We start from the raw sequence: 16,078 nt of genomic DNA, 5'->3' as shown, positions 1-16,078 counted from the left end.
GCATTTCACGTGGGTCAAAAAGCTTAAGGTGCTTGGTGTGTATTTCGCAAATGACGACGAACAAGTTTTCGAGGAAAACTTTGAAAATAAGCTAAGTCAGGTGAAGGCTACAATGAAACAGTGGAAGCGGAGACTGCTAACTATTAAGGGCAAAATACTTATTGTAAAAACTTTACTACTCCCTAAGTTTACGCATATATTTACGTCCCTTCCAAAACCAAAAGATGCATTCATTCAAAAGCTTAGGCAAGAGTTTTTTGCTTTTATATGGGGTAGTAAGGTGGATAAAATAAAAAGAAAGAGCATTTATAAACCATATGGAAAAGGCGGATTGAGTATGACTGAGATTGAGTCATATATTGCGGCATTGAAAGTAACATGGGTTAGAAGATATATTGCCGAATTTCATATGTGGCAGACATTGTTCGAGCATGATATAAGTAACAATGAATTTATTTGGGATAGGAATGCTCGTTCAATGCAAAAGCTGGCTGCTAGAATAAAAGATCCCTTTTGGAAGGAAACATGTAACGCGTTTGCGGCTCTGACATCGACTATTAACATTGACTGTGAAGAGTTAGGTCGCTGCAATTTATGGTTTTCAAATGAAACTAAGTTTCACGAAAGTGAGATTTTGGAGTGGAGAAGAAAAGGGCTGCGTATTGTAGACGATATTCTTACACCGTCAGGCGAGATTCAGACATATGATCAATTCAAGGCCAGCTTTCATATTAAAGGCACGTATTTAGATTTTGAGGGGCTAGTAAAGAGCTTACCTAGAAGGTGGCGAAGTCAAACTAATAAAATTAAGCACCCAAGGCCGGTATGGCATCCATACGTAGCTTTTGTTATGCAAACTAATAGTGGTGCCAAACTTTTCTATGATAGGCTAGTTGCCAGTAAATACAAGAGAAGTTCAAACAGTTGGGAAGCCAAGTGGGAGATACAACTTGGAGATGTCGATTGGGGGGAAAGTTACATCTGTTTGTATAGGTCAACCCCGTCGGTTAGGCTGCAGATGCTACACTACAGAATTCTGACACGGACCGTGGCCACAAACATTCTCCTTTGTAAAATAGGGGTCAGGGAAACAGATATGTGTATGAGGTGCAAGACTTATCGAGATACAATAGAACACAGATTTTGGGAATGTTATCATGTGCGAGAATTCTGGACTACCGTCAAACAGTGGCTGGACTCTCTGGGCGCTTACGCTAATTGCGAGTTAACGAAGAAGACGGTTGTGGCATGCGAAACAGCCTACTCAATCACGTGGTTGTAGTGTGTAAAGATATTATAAATAAGGACGGCAGACTTAGCCTGGACCACTTCATAGCGCGTATTAGAATAGAGAGAGACATTGAGTTAGATATTGCAAAATGGAGTGGTACAACAGATAAATACGCTAAAAAATGGAGTGCTGTGTCGGAGGTTTTGCTGATATAAGAAAGGTTGCACCGCAATGTAGCACATGACGAATGACAGTGTGTATTCAATAAAAGTGAAAAAAAAACGCTACATCCATATAATATCGTCCGTAAGAAAGCTAAAGAAAGTTAAGCAGAGACTAGAGCCATATGATGTGAAAAGGAAATTTGATTCCGGCACTGTGTTGTTCATGCAGCTTCAATTAAAATGCCAGTTCGCCTCAGATGCGAAATGCCACGTGAAACAATGTCAGATATTGGATCAAGAATGTTACGGGCGGGTCCTAAGCAGGCTAAGTGAGGCTTGGACAACTATTACGACCTTTGTTATGAGACCGTTAGTGCACAAATCATCAAACACACCCTGCTCCAACTGAGCTAAGATTCTTGGATTTCTGAACAGTTTGATATCCTTTACATTTATCAGTTCATCCATCTGCTAAATGTCAATCGTCTTTCCCTGCACCTCTAACTTAGGACGACCACCATCAATATAATCACACAAATCTCAGCCTCCCCTCCACCTTCCCCCACCAGTACCGACGCAGTCACAATCGGCCCCTGGGCAGGAAGAACGAGATGTCGTCTCCGGTGCGTCCCCAGGTGGTCCGCTGCGTCTGGTACATGATCTGCCACACGATCAGCGCCACCAGCCAGACGGCTGAGCCCAGTGCCGAGAAGATCACGTATCTTTTGATCTGGTATTGTTCAGGAAACCTTGGAGTCCTGAATGCATACACGCAGAACCACACAGCATTCACAAGCCAGAGGAAGGGCAGCAGAAAGAAACCACCATAAAAATACTTCCGACAGATGGTAAGCTTCTCTGAATTTGGAGCCTTGGCAAGATTCATGACTCAGGCTTAGCTTCAGCTTGTGGTGCAGGCAAGGTTCAAGAATTCACAGCAATAACAGTACGCGCATTTCAATTTTCTCCCATTGACTTATAATGGGGAGGTCGCAAAATTGACCTGACCTTAGGTCATCGATATCAAAATTCTGAGATATACATTTTGTACATGCTATTGCTCTTAGCAATCGCTGAAAGTTTCAAAGCGATCGGTCACTCAATGTGGCTATGACAGACATTGAAACTTTTTATGAGGTGAGGTCACTTCAAGTGACCTGGTGACCTGACCTTGAATGACCTTGGTCTGAAATTTTCACAACATGTATAGAATTGATGTATGATAAGGTGTACCAGAAACGGCGGCGCTCCGCGCTGCCGTTTTTGAGATATTCGCGAAAAATCACAAGGGGGGGTGTTCAAACACCCACCCCCCCAGCAGGGCGCGGGTTAGGGGGGGGGGGGCTCTGCCGACCTTTGGTCCCATTCTTCCCATGCAACGCCCATAGGGCTAATGTTAAAATGCCAAAATCAAAGGGGGGCACGGTGCCCCGGTGCCACCCCCGTTCCGCCGTCTATGGTCGTCAGGTTAATTCATTTTCGACATGCGGCATGTGGTTACGGCAACGTTCAAATAAATCCCGCACGGAAAAAATAAGCGATTATGTAAACAAATCTCACCTTCTTACGCAACCTAAACCCTCAGCGAAGCTCTGGAGCTGATGATGAATATGGGATGTCACGTGAACGTGAAATGCGCTACACCTTTTTACGGCCAAATATAGGAATAGTGCACACAGTTCAGTAATAGCGCAACCGATTTCGGCAATTGTGCACACGTTTCAAAAGAAGAGCAATCAATTTAGAAGATAGTGCGTTCAAATTCAGTTAGCGGTAGGTTCAATTTCGTCATAGTGCAAGGTTTCGTTATGTGGCTTGATAGTCGGCGTCCAGCAAAGCAATTTAGGCGATGTTCAAGTGATTTCGCTGCTGGATTGGGAGAATGTTTTTGAAAGCCCCTATCTGTCTGTCAAGAGTAGCGTGAATTTTGGTCAAAGAGCTGCTCAAATGCAGTTTCAGCTCTCAGGAATTAACTTATCATTTGTCTCTCTCTAAGAATTCGGTGACACGGTCAAATGGCGGTCACGTGGCATTCAGGGCTTCTGAATCGGGTGCATAACTTCGGTGCTGGTTCAACAAGATCAGAAATGGCATTGATTCTTGTTATCGCTTTTCAGCATCGTGGCGAATTTGACTGAACAAAGCCGAAAAAAATATTGCTCATGCCGAATTTGAAAGCAACTGACGAATTATGTGCACTATGTGTTATATGATTGAAGCTAAGGCAGCCAGATGAAGCATTAAATAACTTCTACCCTTTGCATCAAGAACAGTGCAGCTGGCTACTTGACTGTTTTGCGTTGCTGACTGCCTACGAGTGTCATTAGAGGCTTAGGAAGCGTAAAATGTGAAATAAAAATGGTTGTTACTTAATTATGCAATGCCAGTCTTACTGAAGAGTGCCTAAATTACATGCGGCACTCCGAAATTGAAACGATCTGACGAATAATGTGCGCTATGTGTAATATGCCTGAGCCTGGGTCACTTAAATCTGCACTACGACGAAATGGCTGCAATATGACGAATATCGTGCCGCGATTCAATATATGAATGCACTACGCCGTACTGTCGAAATCGCCTGCACTATTTCTGAAATGTGTGCACTGCCGCCTAAATTGGGCGTTTTCATTAGATTCATTAAAATTTAATTAATTTCATTAGCGATAAAATTTCAGTCATTCAGTAAAATTTCATTAGCAGCTTGTTTGAACGGCAACACGCTACACTTGATGAACAGCAAGAGCGTTTTCAAAAATATTTTCTAGATGGGGCACCTAATTCACTTGAAGATTAACTAAATTGGTTTGTGGTACGCCGATTACAAATGCATATGACGAAGCAATGCACTCTGGCGAAACTGAAATCGCAACTACTGAAATGAATGCATCTAATTTTAAATTGCTTGCACTGTTTCGGAGCCGAGTGCACTATTACTGAATTTCATGCACTCGGCCGAAGTAACGGTGCCCTATGCCGAACTGTCGAAATGATTTAACTATTTCTGAACTGTGTGCACTATTTCTATATTTGGCCGTAAAAGGTGTAGAAGTTATTGGCGAAAAATGGGAGGGGGGGGGGGGCAGATTCTGCCCCCCCCCCCAGCGGGGCGCGGGTTAAGGAGCTTGTTTGTCTTGTTGTTGTTGTCTTGAGTTAAATGTCTTTTTTGTCTTGTTTAGCTTTTAAGCCGCTCAATGGTGTGTTAATCTGCTTGGTGTACGGCCCTCCAGGCATTAAGTGGTTGGTTGCCAACATCACAATAATCGATCTGCATTGATGAATACGTCTAATGGCTGTTGAAAACCACTGCCGAAATGTGCGCGCGAGCCCTATTCTCATTGCTATTGAGTCATTTTACAGGAGTGTCTCTGTTATTTAAAGTTATTACCCAAAAAGCACATAGGCTAACCAACCACTCTTTTGCTGGAGGGCCGTACGTAGTTCCCTGCCTGTTTCTTATTGCTCTGTAGGTATCTGCTTTATCCTTACCAAACAAATGAAGGCCCGCCACAGTCTAGTCAGTAGTCACAATCAATTCTGTATTTATGTATGTATGCTCTGAGTGAAAGGTGCACTGCACATGTTTGTGACTTAATGTGCATCTTGCATGCTTGCTGTTTCAGGATGAATTCCTAGATGTCATCTACTGGCTGCGACAAGTTCTTGGGATCATCATTGGTCTTGTGTGGGGCATTCTTCCCATGCAGGGTTTCTTGGGCCTAGCATTGTAAGTATCTTCACTTGTACAGTGTAACCTAGCCTTTCCAGCAACAAAATAATGAAACGGACTCTGCCTCATAAACATGTCAAAAGTACTTACCTCGCCTGAGCCAGACAGAACTACGAGTGCAAATGCATTGCATGGGTCGTATTTTCTGAGTTCCACCTCAACTTGGCTACTGAACTTAGTTTTAATGTAGGTAGGTAAAGGTGGGACAGTCATTCTAGTCTTTTTGCTTTGCCTCTTGGATAGTTTAATTATTTTTAAACAGTTTGTGTTCGTCTTTTTCAGGTTCTTCTTTGTCAGTAGTATTATAATATACATCTATTTCCAAAGTTTTCAAGGTGTCGACGAAGACGACTTTGGCGGGTTTTCAGAGCTGGTAAAGGAAGGATGCATGACGTCTTTTGCGGGGTTCCTGGTAAGTTTTTGCTGAAACTTTATTAATCGTTGTGCGCCTACCGGGCAATGCATTTTAACCCGGCAGGCGGTGGGCCTTCCGGCCACCTTCCGCGCGTTGGGAAGGGGGGGGGGGGTATTTTTTACCCACCCACCCCTTATCTCCGAAACTCTTGGACGGATCCGCGAAATTCAAACGGCGCTCGAAAGCCCTGTCAAATTTGTTGAGGGTAATCCAATTTCCTTCACCTCGGGTTCATCGATGACGTCACTGGTCAGGTCAAAGATAAAATGTTCTGCCATTCACGGGTCTTCTAGGGAATGCGCTATAACATCGAGTAAAACGCATTTTATCTTAAATCAGCGATAGGGTGTAAGTTGTATATTACATATGTTGCTATCAGAGGTCACTGATAATACCAGGTCAGGTCACAGGTCAGGTCACCAAGGGTCAGCACATGAACCCAATTTTACTAGGGCTGTGCGATGCATGTTTTATGGCTAGTTTTTCATTTCTAACTCAATGTTCTTGGTTACAAGACCATCAGAAACGGTTTAGATCACTTCCTGATGGAAGTCAGGTCAATGTCAGGTAAAAAAGGTCAAATTTTAAAGTTGATATTTTTGCGTAAAGTGGGTATTGATTCGATGCGACTCGTCACGGCGAGTCTAATGGTGTTCTTTGTTTTGAGCTAAGTGGTGTCGGTATGGGCTGTCACATATATTCCGTAAATTAGCGTCGCCACGGGGGGGGGGGGGGGCAAGCGGGGCAGCTTGCCCCTCCAACCTCGGACCGGGCACCCCCTGAGATCGATACAGATCCGATGAGATTTTGGAGTCGGGGAAAAATGGGGGGGGGGTACCTTTCTGAGAATGCCTGTGAGGTCAGACTCGGTTGGAGCGTGCAGTTCAAACCAGAGTCTGACTCGCAGTCGCCAAAATCTTCCAGACTCCGAGTCCAGACTCGGAAATGACAATGCTGTGATTCATTCCATGTTCCTAGTTCGTTCTTTATTACATTTTACAGCTGATTTTCATAAGTTTTGGAGTGCTGACACAATTTTCGTTCAAAGCGTGAAACGAAATCTTCGGGGCCTCTCTCAACTCTCGTCAAATGTCTGCGACAGGCTCAAGTACCGTACAATTGTCGCAGGGCTCATGAGCTTGCTTTAAACAAAGGCTCCTAAGGAGCTCCACTGAGCCGTAAAGAAGCTTTCAGACTTCAAAGGGCCCAAACCGGCCTCTGAAAGTCCCACTGGTGTCCATGTTCTCTCAGGGCCTATACAGGGATCTTTGAGCCTTCGAACATTTCTGAGAACCTTAACTGGCTTCTGATAGTTCAGCCAAACTTTTGAGGCGACACTTTGCTAACCTCAAGCCGGCATCTGAGGGGTCACGGCTCACGTGTCCCTCTGAGGTCCGCAACACATGTTTATTATGTCCCTACGTAGGGTCCTTAGGGATTCGACACAGACCCCGAGGGTTCACACCGTTATCCGAGGGCTCCAGGCTCACCCTGGGCCTAGTCTCTTAGCGCCCGCCGCCCACACTGGCTTCTGAGGGCCCCACCTTGGGATCGGAAAGCCCTAAAGCACCACGTACACGTAAATATTTGAGGTGACCCACGCCGATCTCCGGGATCCTAAGCATGCTTCTGAGAGTCAGCACTGACCCTGAGTGACCTGAAATGGCCTGGAAGTCCCAAACCTATCTCTAAAGGTTTAGCTACACTATGCGGGATCCTAGTCCGTGATCTGCGTTTTGTCGGGTTTTGCGGGAAATCGGTACGCAGGTCAAGTTCAGCTGATAGGAAATACACAGGGTCGGCTACACTGGGGTCACACAGATTCAGTCAAGGAAATCCCGGACGTTCAGTACAGGAAAAATGCCGCATAGTCAGGACGGTCAGGATGTTCCGTACCGATATAAAGTTCAAAGCTACGAACTTTTTTGCAGAATCTGCGAGATTGCGTGATATGAGACAGTTGTGGGCGCACTTGGTGGCGCACCGTATGAATCCAAGTGACGTAAATAATAATTGTTTCTTTAATTTTCATCTGTTTTTGATGTTTTATTAACAAAATAAACTATTTATCGATAAAATAGTATAGAAGGTAGCAAAGTTAAGCGTTTGTTGCGAAACCATTTATTAATTGTTATTATTACGGCAGCGTACAATAATTCACGGCAATTCTGGAAAATCGCAGAAACCGATGTCAAGGGAGTCTCGCAATCACGGATCTGCAGATCACGCACGTAATTTCCTGGACGGTCACGCATAGTGTAGCTCAGCCTTAAGGGATCCCTTGCCGCTATGCCGTACGTAATTTTTGGTTCTGTTTGACAGTTTTTGTTCGCGCTTGCAGCGCTTCCCTTCACACGAAAAACGAGAAACTTTTGTTCACACTCGAGTGAACATAACACTTCCTCTCACTGGAGCAAAGATGAATTACTTCCGATTCACACTTCCGACACTCACGTCTCACTCTCCGCCGAATGCCCAACTTAGCTATGATAGGCGGCTGGGATAAGTCCTATGCATTTCACGTAAAACCTCTGCATGCATGCGTGAATGGAGGTTTTAGCAGGGGATCCGATTAAATGGAGCGTTTTTCACCTTTTTCTGGGTAATGATCATGAGCGTCGAGCGTCTGCACAGGGGCCCTCTGCAGTGCGTCGGCAATCGCAGCCACTATATGTATAGGTACTATAATGAAATTTCAAAATTTCGAATTTTTCTTAAAAAAATACATGTCATAGCTAGAAGGAAACCTTTGTCACCATCGGATTCCTCGCACCACTGCGCATCGAATGATAGGTAAAACGAGTTAGTAAAGACTGGGGAAAGGCAAGTTTTAACACAAAAGTTGATTTTGCCCCCCCCCCCCAACCGAAAATCTCTGGCGACGCCTATATTTCCGTTCTTTTTAAAAAGAAAAACTTTTTGGATTTTGTTTTACTATTATATTCCTTTTTTGGTGGGGGGTCAAAATTTGAAAATTCACAATTTCGAGACAACAGTTTAGTACCCCTGGTAATTCTACACCTCTTATGTCTTAAACGTTTTCTGTATCTTCAAAGCTATAGGCCTGACAAGTGACAGACAGCTCTTCTCGCGAAACCTTTTTTTTGGGTCGAAAACGGCAGAACATGAGGCCACTCTGACAGATGGAGCTTTTCCAGGGAAGGTGGTGGGGCAAAAAGTCGTCAAAACCACAATGTCCGATTATAAAGTTGAATGAAATGCCACACTGAATCAATCCCTATAATTACAGACATATTATTTTGCATTAAACAGACATTTCAAAGCTCTTCAATGCGAAAAAGATTAATTTGCAAAGCAACAAAGTCTTAGAAATCACCTAAAGTTGGTGGGGCTAAACGCTCATTGGTGGGGCAAAATACAAAGTTGGTGGGGCAGCCGCCCCACCAACTGTATAGGAAGCTCCGCCCCTGCACTCTGACATCATTTGCGGCGATCCTATCAAAGTATTTGGAAATTTTTTGGTCACAATGTGCAAAATTGATGCCAGGGAGAGTACTGAAAGTTTGGTGACGATCGGCGCAGCGGTTCTGGAGATAGGGGAAAGTTGGGTAATATCGGCCAGTAGGTAATATCGGACAGGCAGTTATCTTCTGAACTCTCCCCCAAGTGCATACGCAAATATTTTATTTGGAAAAAAAGATAGCCCTGGATTTCCTTTGTCACCACCTCCTCTCGCAGGCAGTTTGCCGCTAGGTTGTCATATTTTTTTTACGATAATCACCATTTGTCCTTCCGTCCATACAACTTATTAATTACCTGTTATCGCAGAGATAAAGAAGTTGCAACTGCCAAGTTGTACATTTTCCACTTACCTGAACATTTTTGTTATCGATTATGGCCCAACTATCTGTGTTCAATGTGTTTGTTGCTTCCATTTTGGCGCATTTTGAACGGCCTACGTGTTTGCTATTTATTTATTTATTTATTTATTTATTTATTTATTCGATGTCATGGAACAACAGGCGAATTGACGCCCAGTAACAGTCCATAGCAGTTATACGTTCGGAGCAGTGTAAACATTGCCTTTAGTCTTTCGTCTCTTACACATACAATCCCTCGATATACCAACCATATCTATCACACAGTCCATACAGTACATGCATAACACAATAAATACAGTCACGCGGTTCACACCCGGTTCACACCAGGACTCACATGTTTTGTATATGTCGTCTTACTTTAGCCCGAACATCCCGCATTGAGTCGTGAAACAAATCCAAATCTGTTTCTCGAACATAAATTCATTTATGATAGTGGGTGCCCTAACAAAAAGCGAACCTTTCATAGTGTCGACCCGCGCAAATGGTACATTCATGACACCACGAGCTCCTTCAATCCTCCTTGTAATTCTTGGAGCAGCATACAGCGGAAACCGTGCCAATAGTACATGTGAGTCGAGGACACCTTTGTACAGTTTTTCCACAAACATGATATCGTATTGATGGCGTCTTTTCTCTAATTCAGTTACGTTAAACATTTGGAGCAAACGAGAATAATCAATATCGGATGGTATCGCGCTTCGATTTACATAAAAGTATAGCCATCTGAGAAAGTGATACTGTATCTTTTCTACTCTATCTAAGTGCGATTTTGCCGCACCACCCCATATGACACAACAATATTCTAATATCGCACGAACATTTCCATAGAAGGCGGTCAAAATTGACTTCCAGTTTACTATGCCAATTTTTGATTCAGACTGCATCGCCCTCATAAGAATGCCGTTCATTTTGTTTGCCCTAGACACAATAAAGTCAACATGATTACAAAACGTGAGTCGTCTGTCTAAAACCACCCCCAAGTCCCTAATTGTGTGCACGATTTCCAGGCGAGTGTCACCAATCATGTATTGACAAGTAAGGGGGTCACTTTTTAAGGTAATACAGAACTGCTTGCACTTGGAGGGATTCAATTTCAAGTTCCAAGTTTTCGACCAATTATAAAGTCTCCTAATATCCCCTTGTAGCCGTGCAGTATCTGTCAAATCTGAAATCTCTGAGTACACCTTGATGTCATCCGCAAACATTAAGCATTTTGTTTGGACAAACAATGGATAATCGTTAACGGACACCCATCCGATATTACCCTATGGGGGGGCACTGGCGGATCCAGGCTTGCGTTTTTTGGGGGGGGGGGCCAACTCATGCAGGAGCCAAACCTAGGGTACCCCCAAATCCTGTTTTCTCATCGGATTTAGGCCACTTATTTTTCGTCACAGCCCTGACACTATGAATTTTTTTAACTAAAAAGAAAAATATATAAATGGTAGCCCACCCGACCCATGCCTTTATATTACTTTGTAAACACTCACCATTGTTTTTATCGACCAGTTAAAGGGACCCTCCCACCTTAACATTAGATTGGAGCTGAGATAGCCAAAATGGGGTCCCTGGCTCACAATTACCGGTTTCGGCACGCACTCACAACATCGAGAAATGCCTTAAATCGGAAATATTGAATTTCAAAATTGCAGCATTTTGATTGAGAGGGGCTAATGCTTTTGGATACCCCTCTGAATGTGTGACGTCAGCGGAGATCTAATGATTTTTTTAATATTTTACTAAAACGTTTGGTAGCATGCGGTGGTATAGGCTGCTTTGCGCGCAACAAATGCCGCACTTTCAAATAAAGTCGCTAGGAACAGCAGCGGATATCCCAAAAAGTAAACAAAAATAAAAGTCTAATCTCTTGAAAACCGGTGAATATTTTTCGATAAAATTTGGTAGATATTCGTTTTCGCCCTTTCTGAACCTAGCGACATCACTTTCATGCCAATTCATTAACTTTTTTGAAGGTGGGAGGGTCTCTTTAACCCGCTTCGAGTCAGTGCTTGGGTCCCTTTGCGGGCCGGGAGGTGGTAAAACAGCCCTGTCTAACTCGGCTCCTGGGCCACGCCCTGATTGAACTATGTTTCATTATCGTTTGGGGGAGGGGGAAAACGGGCCACTTTAGGCCTCTGGGAAGGGGGCATGGCCCTAAATGCCCCCTCCCTGGATCCGCCAGTGTAAGAAGAGACCATTGGAGCTGCAGTTGGGTACCTCAGACATCAGGGTACGCCCTCAGATGTATGTATAGGACTCGCATGGAGACCTCTTGTGCTATAGTGTACTGAAAGGACCCAAAGGAGCCTGTCTATATGGGCTCCCGGAGATAGACGTGGGCCCTCAGGAGCCCGCCAGAGCCCCAATGAGGGATAAGTGAGGGATACCAAGTGCCTGCAATTGCATATTGCATAAGCCATAACGCCTTTACAAATCAATATATTATGCATCAGTGGCAGATCCAAGGGGGTCACATGGGTCATGACCCCCTTGGTGCCCGGGGGCACCACAGGCCTGTCAGGGGCACCACCGGCCTAGTAGGGGCACCACCAGCCCGCCAGGGGCACCACAGGCCTAGCAAGGGCACCACGGGCCTGTGAGGGGCCCCACAGGCTTGTCAGGGGCACCCCAGGTCTGTCAGGGACACCAGAGACCTGCCAGGGGCGCCGCCGGCCTCGCAGGGGCACCATGGGCCTGTCAGGGACACCAGAGGCCTAGCAGGGGTACCATAGGCCTTACAGGGGCACCACCGGCCTTGCAGGGGCACCTTGGGCCTGTCAGGGGCACCACAGTCCTGTCAGGGCCCAGGGGCACCAGCGGCCTAGCAGGGGCACCACAGGCCTGCCAGGGGCACCACCGGTCTAGCAGGGGCACCATGGGCCTGTCAGGGGCCCCACCGGCCTCGCAGGGGGCACCACCGGCCTCGCAGGCATCACGGCATCACGCAGGGGCACCTTGGGCCTGTCGGGGCATCACGGGCCTGTTGGGGGCACTTTAGGCTTGTCAGGGGCACCACAGTCCTGTCAGGTCCCAGGGGCATCAGCAGCCTAGCAGGGGCACCCTAGGCCCGCCAGAGGTACAGCCCACCGCTAAAGTAATGTAGGGTTTTACCAAACTCAACGGTTGGCTTTGACTGGCGATTGTTTAATGCGAAGTGATTGAAAAGAAGATGTCAATAGCTTAAGTTGCAGCTGCAAGGCCTAGCAAGGGCACCACGGGCCTGTCAGGGGCACCTCAGGCTCCCGTGCCCCCCCCCCCTCCCCCCCAGATCCGCCAGTGATGCCACACCACGCGAAACACCGCCAACTACCAGCTGCCGCGCCATAAACACGTGCCAACAACAGTCTTTTTTTTAAGGTCGACTCCGCTCGCGCAACTTTTGACTGACCCTCACTGCTACTATATTGCTTCCATATTATGCTGTGGAAAGCTTTACTTCACCAAGTGGCTAAAAACCTCCATCAAGGTATATTTTCTTAGCAATTTTTCTGGCGTTTTGGGGGGGGGCCAAACAGGCCACTTTAGGCCTTTGGGGGGGGGGGCATGGCCCCCGTGCCCCCCCCTGGATCCGCCAGTGTGGGGGGAGGTGTTTGAACCCCCTCCCCCTCTTCTAACTCGGCTCCTGGGCCACAGAGCGACACGCGGGAGGTGGCGTTCGAAAGAGTAAGAAGCCAACGCATAACTCTGGGACCAATATCAATATCAAGACTCTTGGGATCCATTTGGACGCCCGTCCGTAATTTGCTGCTGCTGTCCGATAATACCCAAGTAACTTTTTTTTAACCCTCGCCCGCACATGCCATTTTCCCATCCTAGAACGCACATGGGGGGGGGGGTTGCCACCCCCCCCCCGCGCCATTTCGTTCCTGTTGGAGATAGAGCTTAGCGGTAAAGACCAAAAAGATTCTTTGGGAAGAGACGAATCCAATGATACCCAGTTTTACCTTCTCAGGTCAGTCATTGACCTTCCAGGTCAGGTCAAACTAAAAAATGTTGCTGTTTTGGGTCACCGTTGGATATCAAGTGCGCTGCTTATCAAATACCGATGACGATGCTGTTTTCTGGTGCCAAGCCAGCTAGAACCTCTTTGTCACACTACCCGACCAGAATTTTGCTGCTGAGGTCATTTCAGGTCAAGTTAGGTCAAGGTCAATTATATGTGTTTGTATGTCTGTGTGTGTCTGTGTGTATACTGATGTGTGCACCGATTGTTTTGGGTCCATATTACATGAAATCATGATCTGAGAAGCTTTTACCAAAAATGCAGTCAAAAAACTTCACAAAAGTAAATTCAGCTTGCCTAAAACGCAATTATCTTAGATGACCTAGGTTGACCTTGACCCTGACCTTGACCCCTGTACATCGTCGAACAACATGTTCCATGATAGGTGGGAGGTAAGACTGGCAAGAAAGGCCGAAATCAGGGTGTCAAAAGCTCACAAGGCCCATGGCAGACGCAAGATGTTGAGAATTGGCCATTTGGGTCATGACATGACCTGAAAAACAAGGTCATATCTCCGAAACCAAAAATCACAGAAACTTGAAATTTTCAGTGGACCTCAAGAAAGGATAGAGGAGCAGCTATACGAAAAATCAGCCTTCTAGCTCTAAAAATGTTGAGTGCAGAGCAGAAAGACTACCTGGGGGGGGGGGGGGTGGCAACCACCCCCCCCCCCCCCATGTGCGGGCGAGGGTTAAATCGCTGCGCTCCAACGCAACACCGGAACCTCAGCAGACTTTCTAAAAACAAAGTTTTGGGCTTTCTACATATATTTAAATGACTCCCAGTTACATAAAAATGATAACCTTCATGTTACGATGGCTTGAAGTTACCCGTCCGATAATACCCAATTTTCCCCTATATCGAAAAGTTTGGAGGGGGGGGGGGGGCAAAAAATAGCCCACCCCCACCAGGGCGCGGGTTATGGTTCGGTCAGAAGTCAGAACGGTACTCCGCAAAAATCACGTGTCTTGCGTCACAGCTGAGCATGTACATTAGAGATGTCATTTGGATACCAACCTTTTGGTATATCAATGGTGTGAAGTGCTTGAGCGAGGAACATAGCGAGAATAGATACGTGAAGAATCATTGACCTTTTCCTCGAAAATGTAAAAACAATGCCAAAAGTTATATTGAATGCGGTGAGCTTTCGGCTACAAGCCTTCGTCAAACCAACAAAATGACACAATACAAAATTCAAAATTCATGTCCACATGCAACACTCTAGAACTGAATTTTTAAACTGCCATTGTCGATACTCGTGCTTGTTTATGGAACAAACCTATCACTCCGCTAAAATCCAAGTAGACATAATGGATTGGATAAAATTCACGTATCTTTTGGTATATCGATACCAAACCGATATCAACTTGGTATTTGGTATTTCACGGCCAGTGGATTCGGTATTTTGTTGGTATTATGAACCCTCACTAATGTAAAACAGGCTGAGAATTTGGACTATATAGTTGGTATTTTCCTCATATTCCCAAGTCGGTTTGGTTTCGGTATTTTTCCATGGATATTGTTGGTATTTGGTTTGGTATCGGTATCTCGATTTTCCGTAATTGACATCACTAATGTACATGGTACAGGGCTTACTGTCGCCCTCGTTCGCTTGATGCCCCAAAAAGCCTCTTACTGATGCATAGCTTAGCACATATCATGTCCGATTATTCATCGTGTTTCGGGAACGACCGTGACTCAATTTTTTGTTATGGTACAAACTTAAGCAATTAGTCGAAGTGAACAATCATCGATTAAAGACATCAGTATATCAACCTTGCCATGCGCTGTTAATATATGCTTGGTACCTATTATACCCTCCTTGCAACGTCTACAATCTGCATGTATTTATGTATGCTATATTTTTATCTTTTCTTCACATGACATGACCGGACTTTTTTGTTTTGTTTTCTGACTAACTGTTGTCACTTGGCAGGTGACGTGGATCATCACCTACTCGGGGCTTCACTATGGCTGACTTCATGAAATGTTCCGAAATGCGGAACTGCTTATTTCTATGAAGTTCAGCGTACGCTTATGAGGGCGTGCGAGTGCAACCTTGTGTTCAAGAAATGTGCTATATCTAATCCTTCTTTACATTGCGCTGCTTGTTTCGGGTTATTGCTCTTTAGGTACCAGTTGATCTGCGTTTTGTTTTTATAAGTTGGCACTGAAGTGTAAAATGCAAGTTTTATCAGCAGTGTTTTACGCTTATATCGATTTGTAAATAGATGCAACGTATGCGGAGCACAATTTTCCGTTCTTCGTCATTTTGTGGGAATTACATTATCTATTGTGTTCCCTGAAAATAATGGTTAATTTAAATACAATTAGTATACTGTTCCCTTATCTCGCTGCCATGCCTGGCTCGCTTTCGTTTTCGTTTCGTTTCGTGTACTGTTGAGACCATCCACACCGTGGCTATTCGAGTCTCCCGTCATACATGTTGTAAAAGCAAAGTGAGGCTAAAATAGCGATAAGTTGTTCATACACATAATACCACACTACACACGATAAAACATATACTGCGATAAAAACATAATAAGATAAGTGAGATGAGAAGTGATACATTCCCTTACTGCCAGTCTGAAAGCACGGGAGGTCGGCGCGTCGCGGGCGGCGCGCGGCAGACCATTCTAGGCGACCGCCGCACGGTAAGTAAAGGCCTTCTGGCTCGAGGCCAGCCTGCAGCGCTG

The 16,078-nt window shown here is 45.3% G+C and overlaps 1 protein-coding gene across 1 annotated transcript in view; it reads left to right on the top strand.

Annotated features, from left to right (window-relative positions):
• The window catches only part of LOC122387050 (respirasome Complex Assembly Factor 1-like), a 35,413-nt gene extending 19,689 nt beyond the window's left edge, over nucleotides 1–15,724 (top strand). The window contains exons 4-6 of the mRNA XM_043376849.1: nucleotides 5,016–5,119; nucleotides 5,405–5,534; nucleotides 15,319–15,724. Coding sequence (XP_043232784.1) covers nucleotides 5,016–5,119; nucleotides 5,405–5,534; nucleotides 15,319–15,360 — 276 coding nt within the window. The 3' untranslated portion in view covers nucleotides 15,361–15,724. The remainder of the gene's footprint in view (nucleotides 1–5,015; nucleotides 5,120–5,404; nucleotides 5,535–15,318) is intronic.
• The last annotated feature ends 354 nt before the right edge of the window (nucleotides 15,725–16,078 follow it).

This window comes from Amphibalanus amphitrite, unplaced genomic scaffold, assembly GCF_019059575.1.
Source record: "Amphibalanus amphitrite isolate SeventyFive unplaced genomic scaffold, NRLGWU_Aamphi_draft 000272F_arrow, whole genome shotgun sequence".
Classification (NCBI taxonomy): Eukaryota; Metazoa; Arthropoda; class Thecostraca; order Balanomorpha; family Balanidae; genus Amphibalanus; species Amphibalanus amphitrite.
Note: the sequence above shows the minus strand (reverse complement) of the source record. Positions and strands in the feature narration are given on the sequence as shown.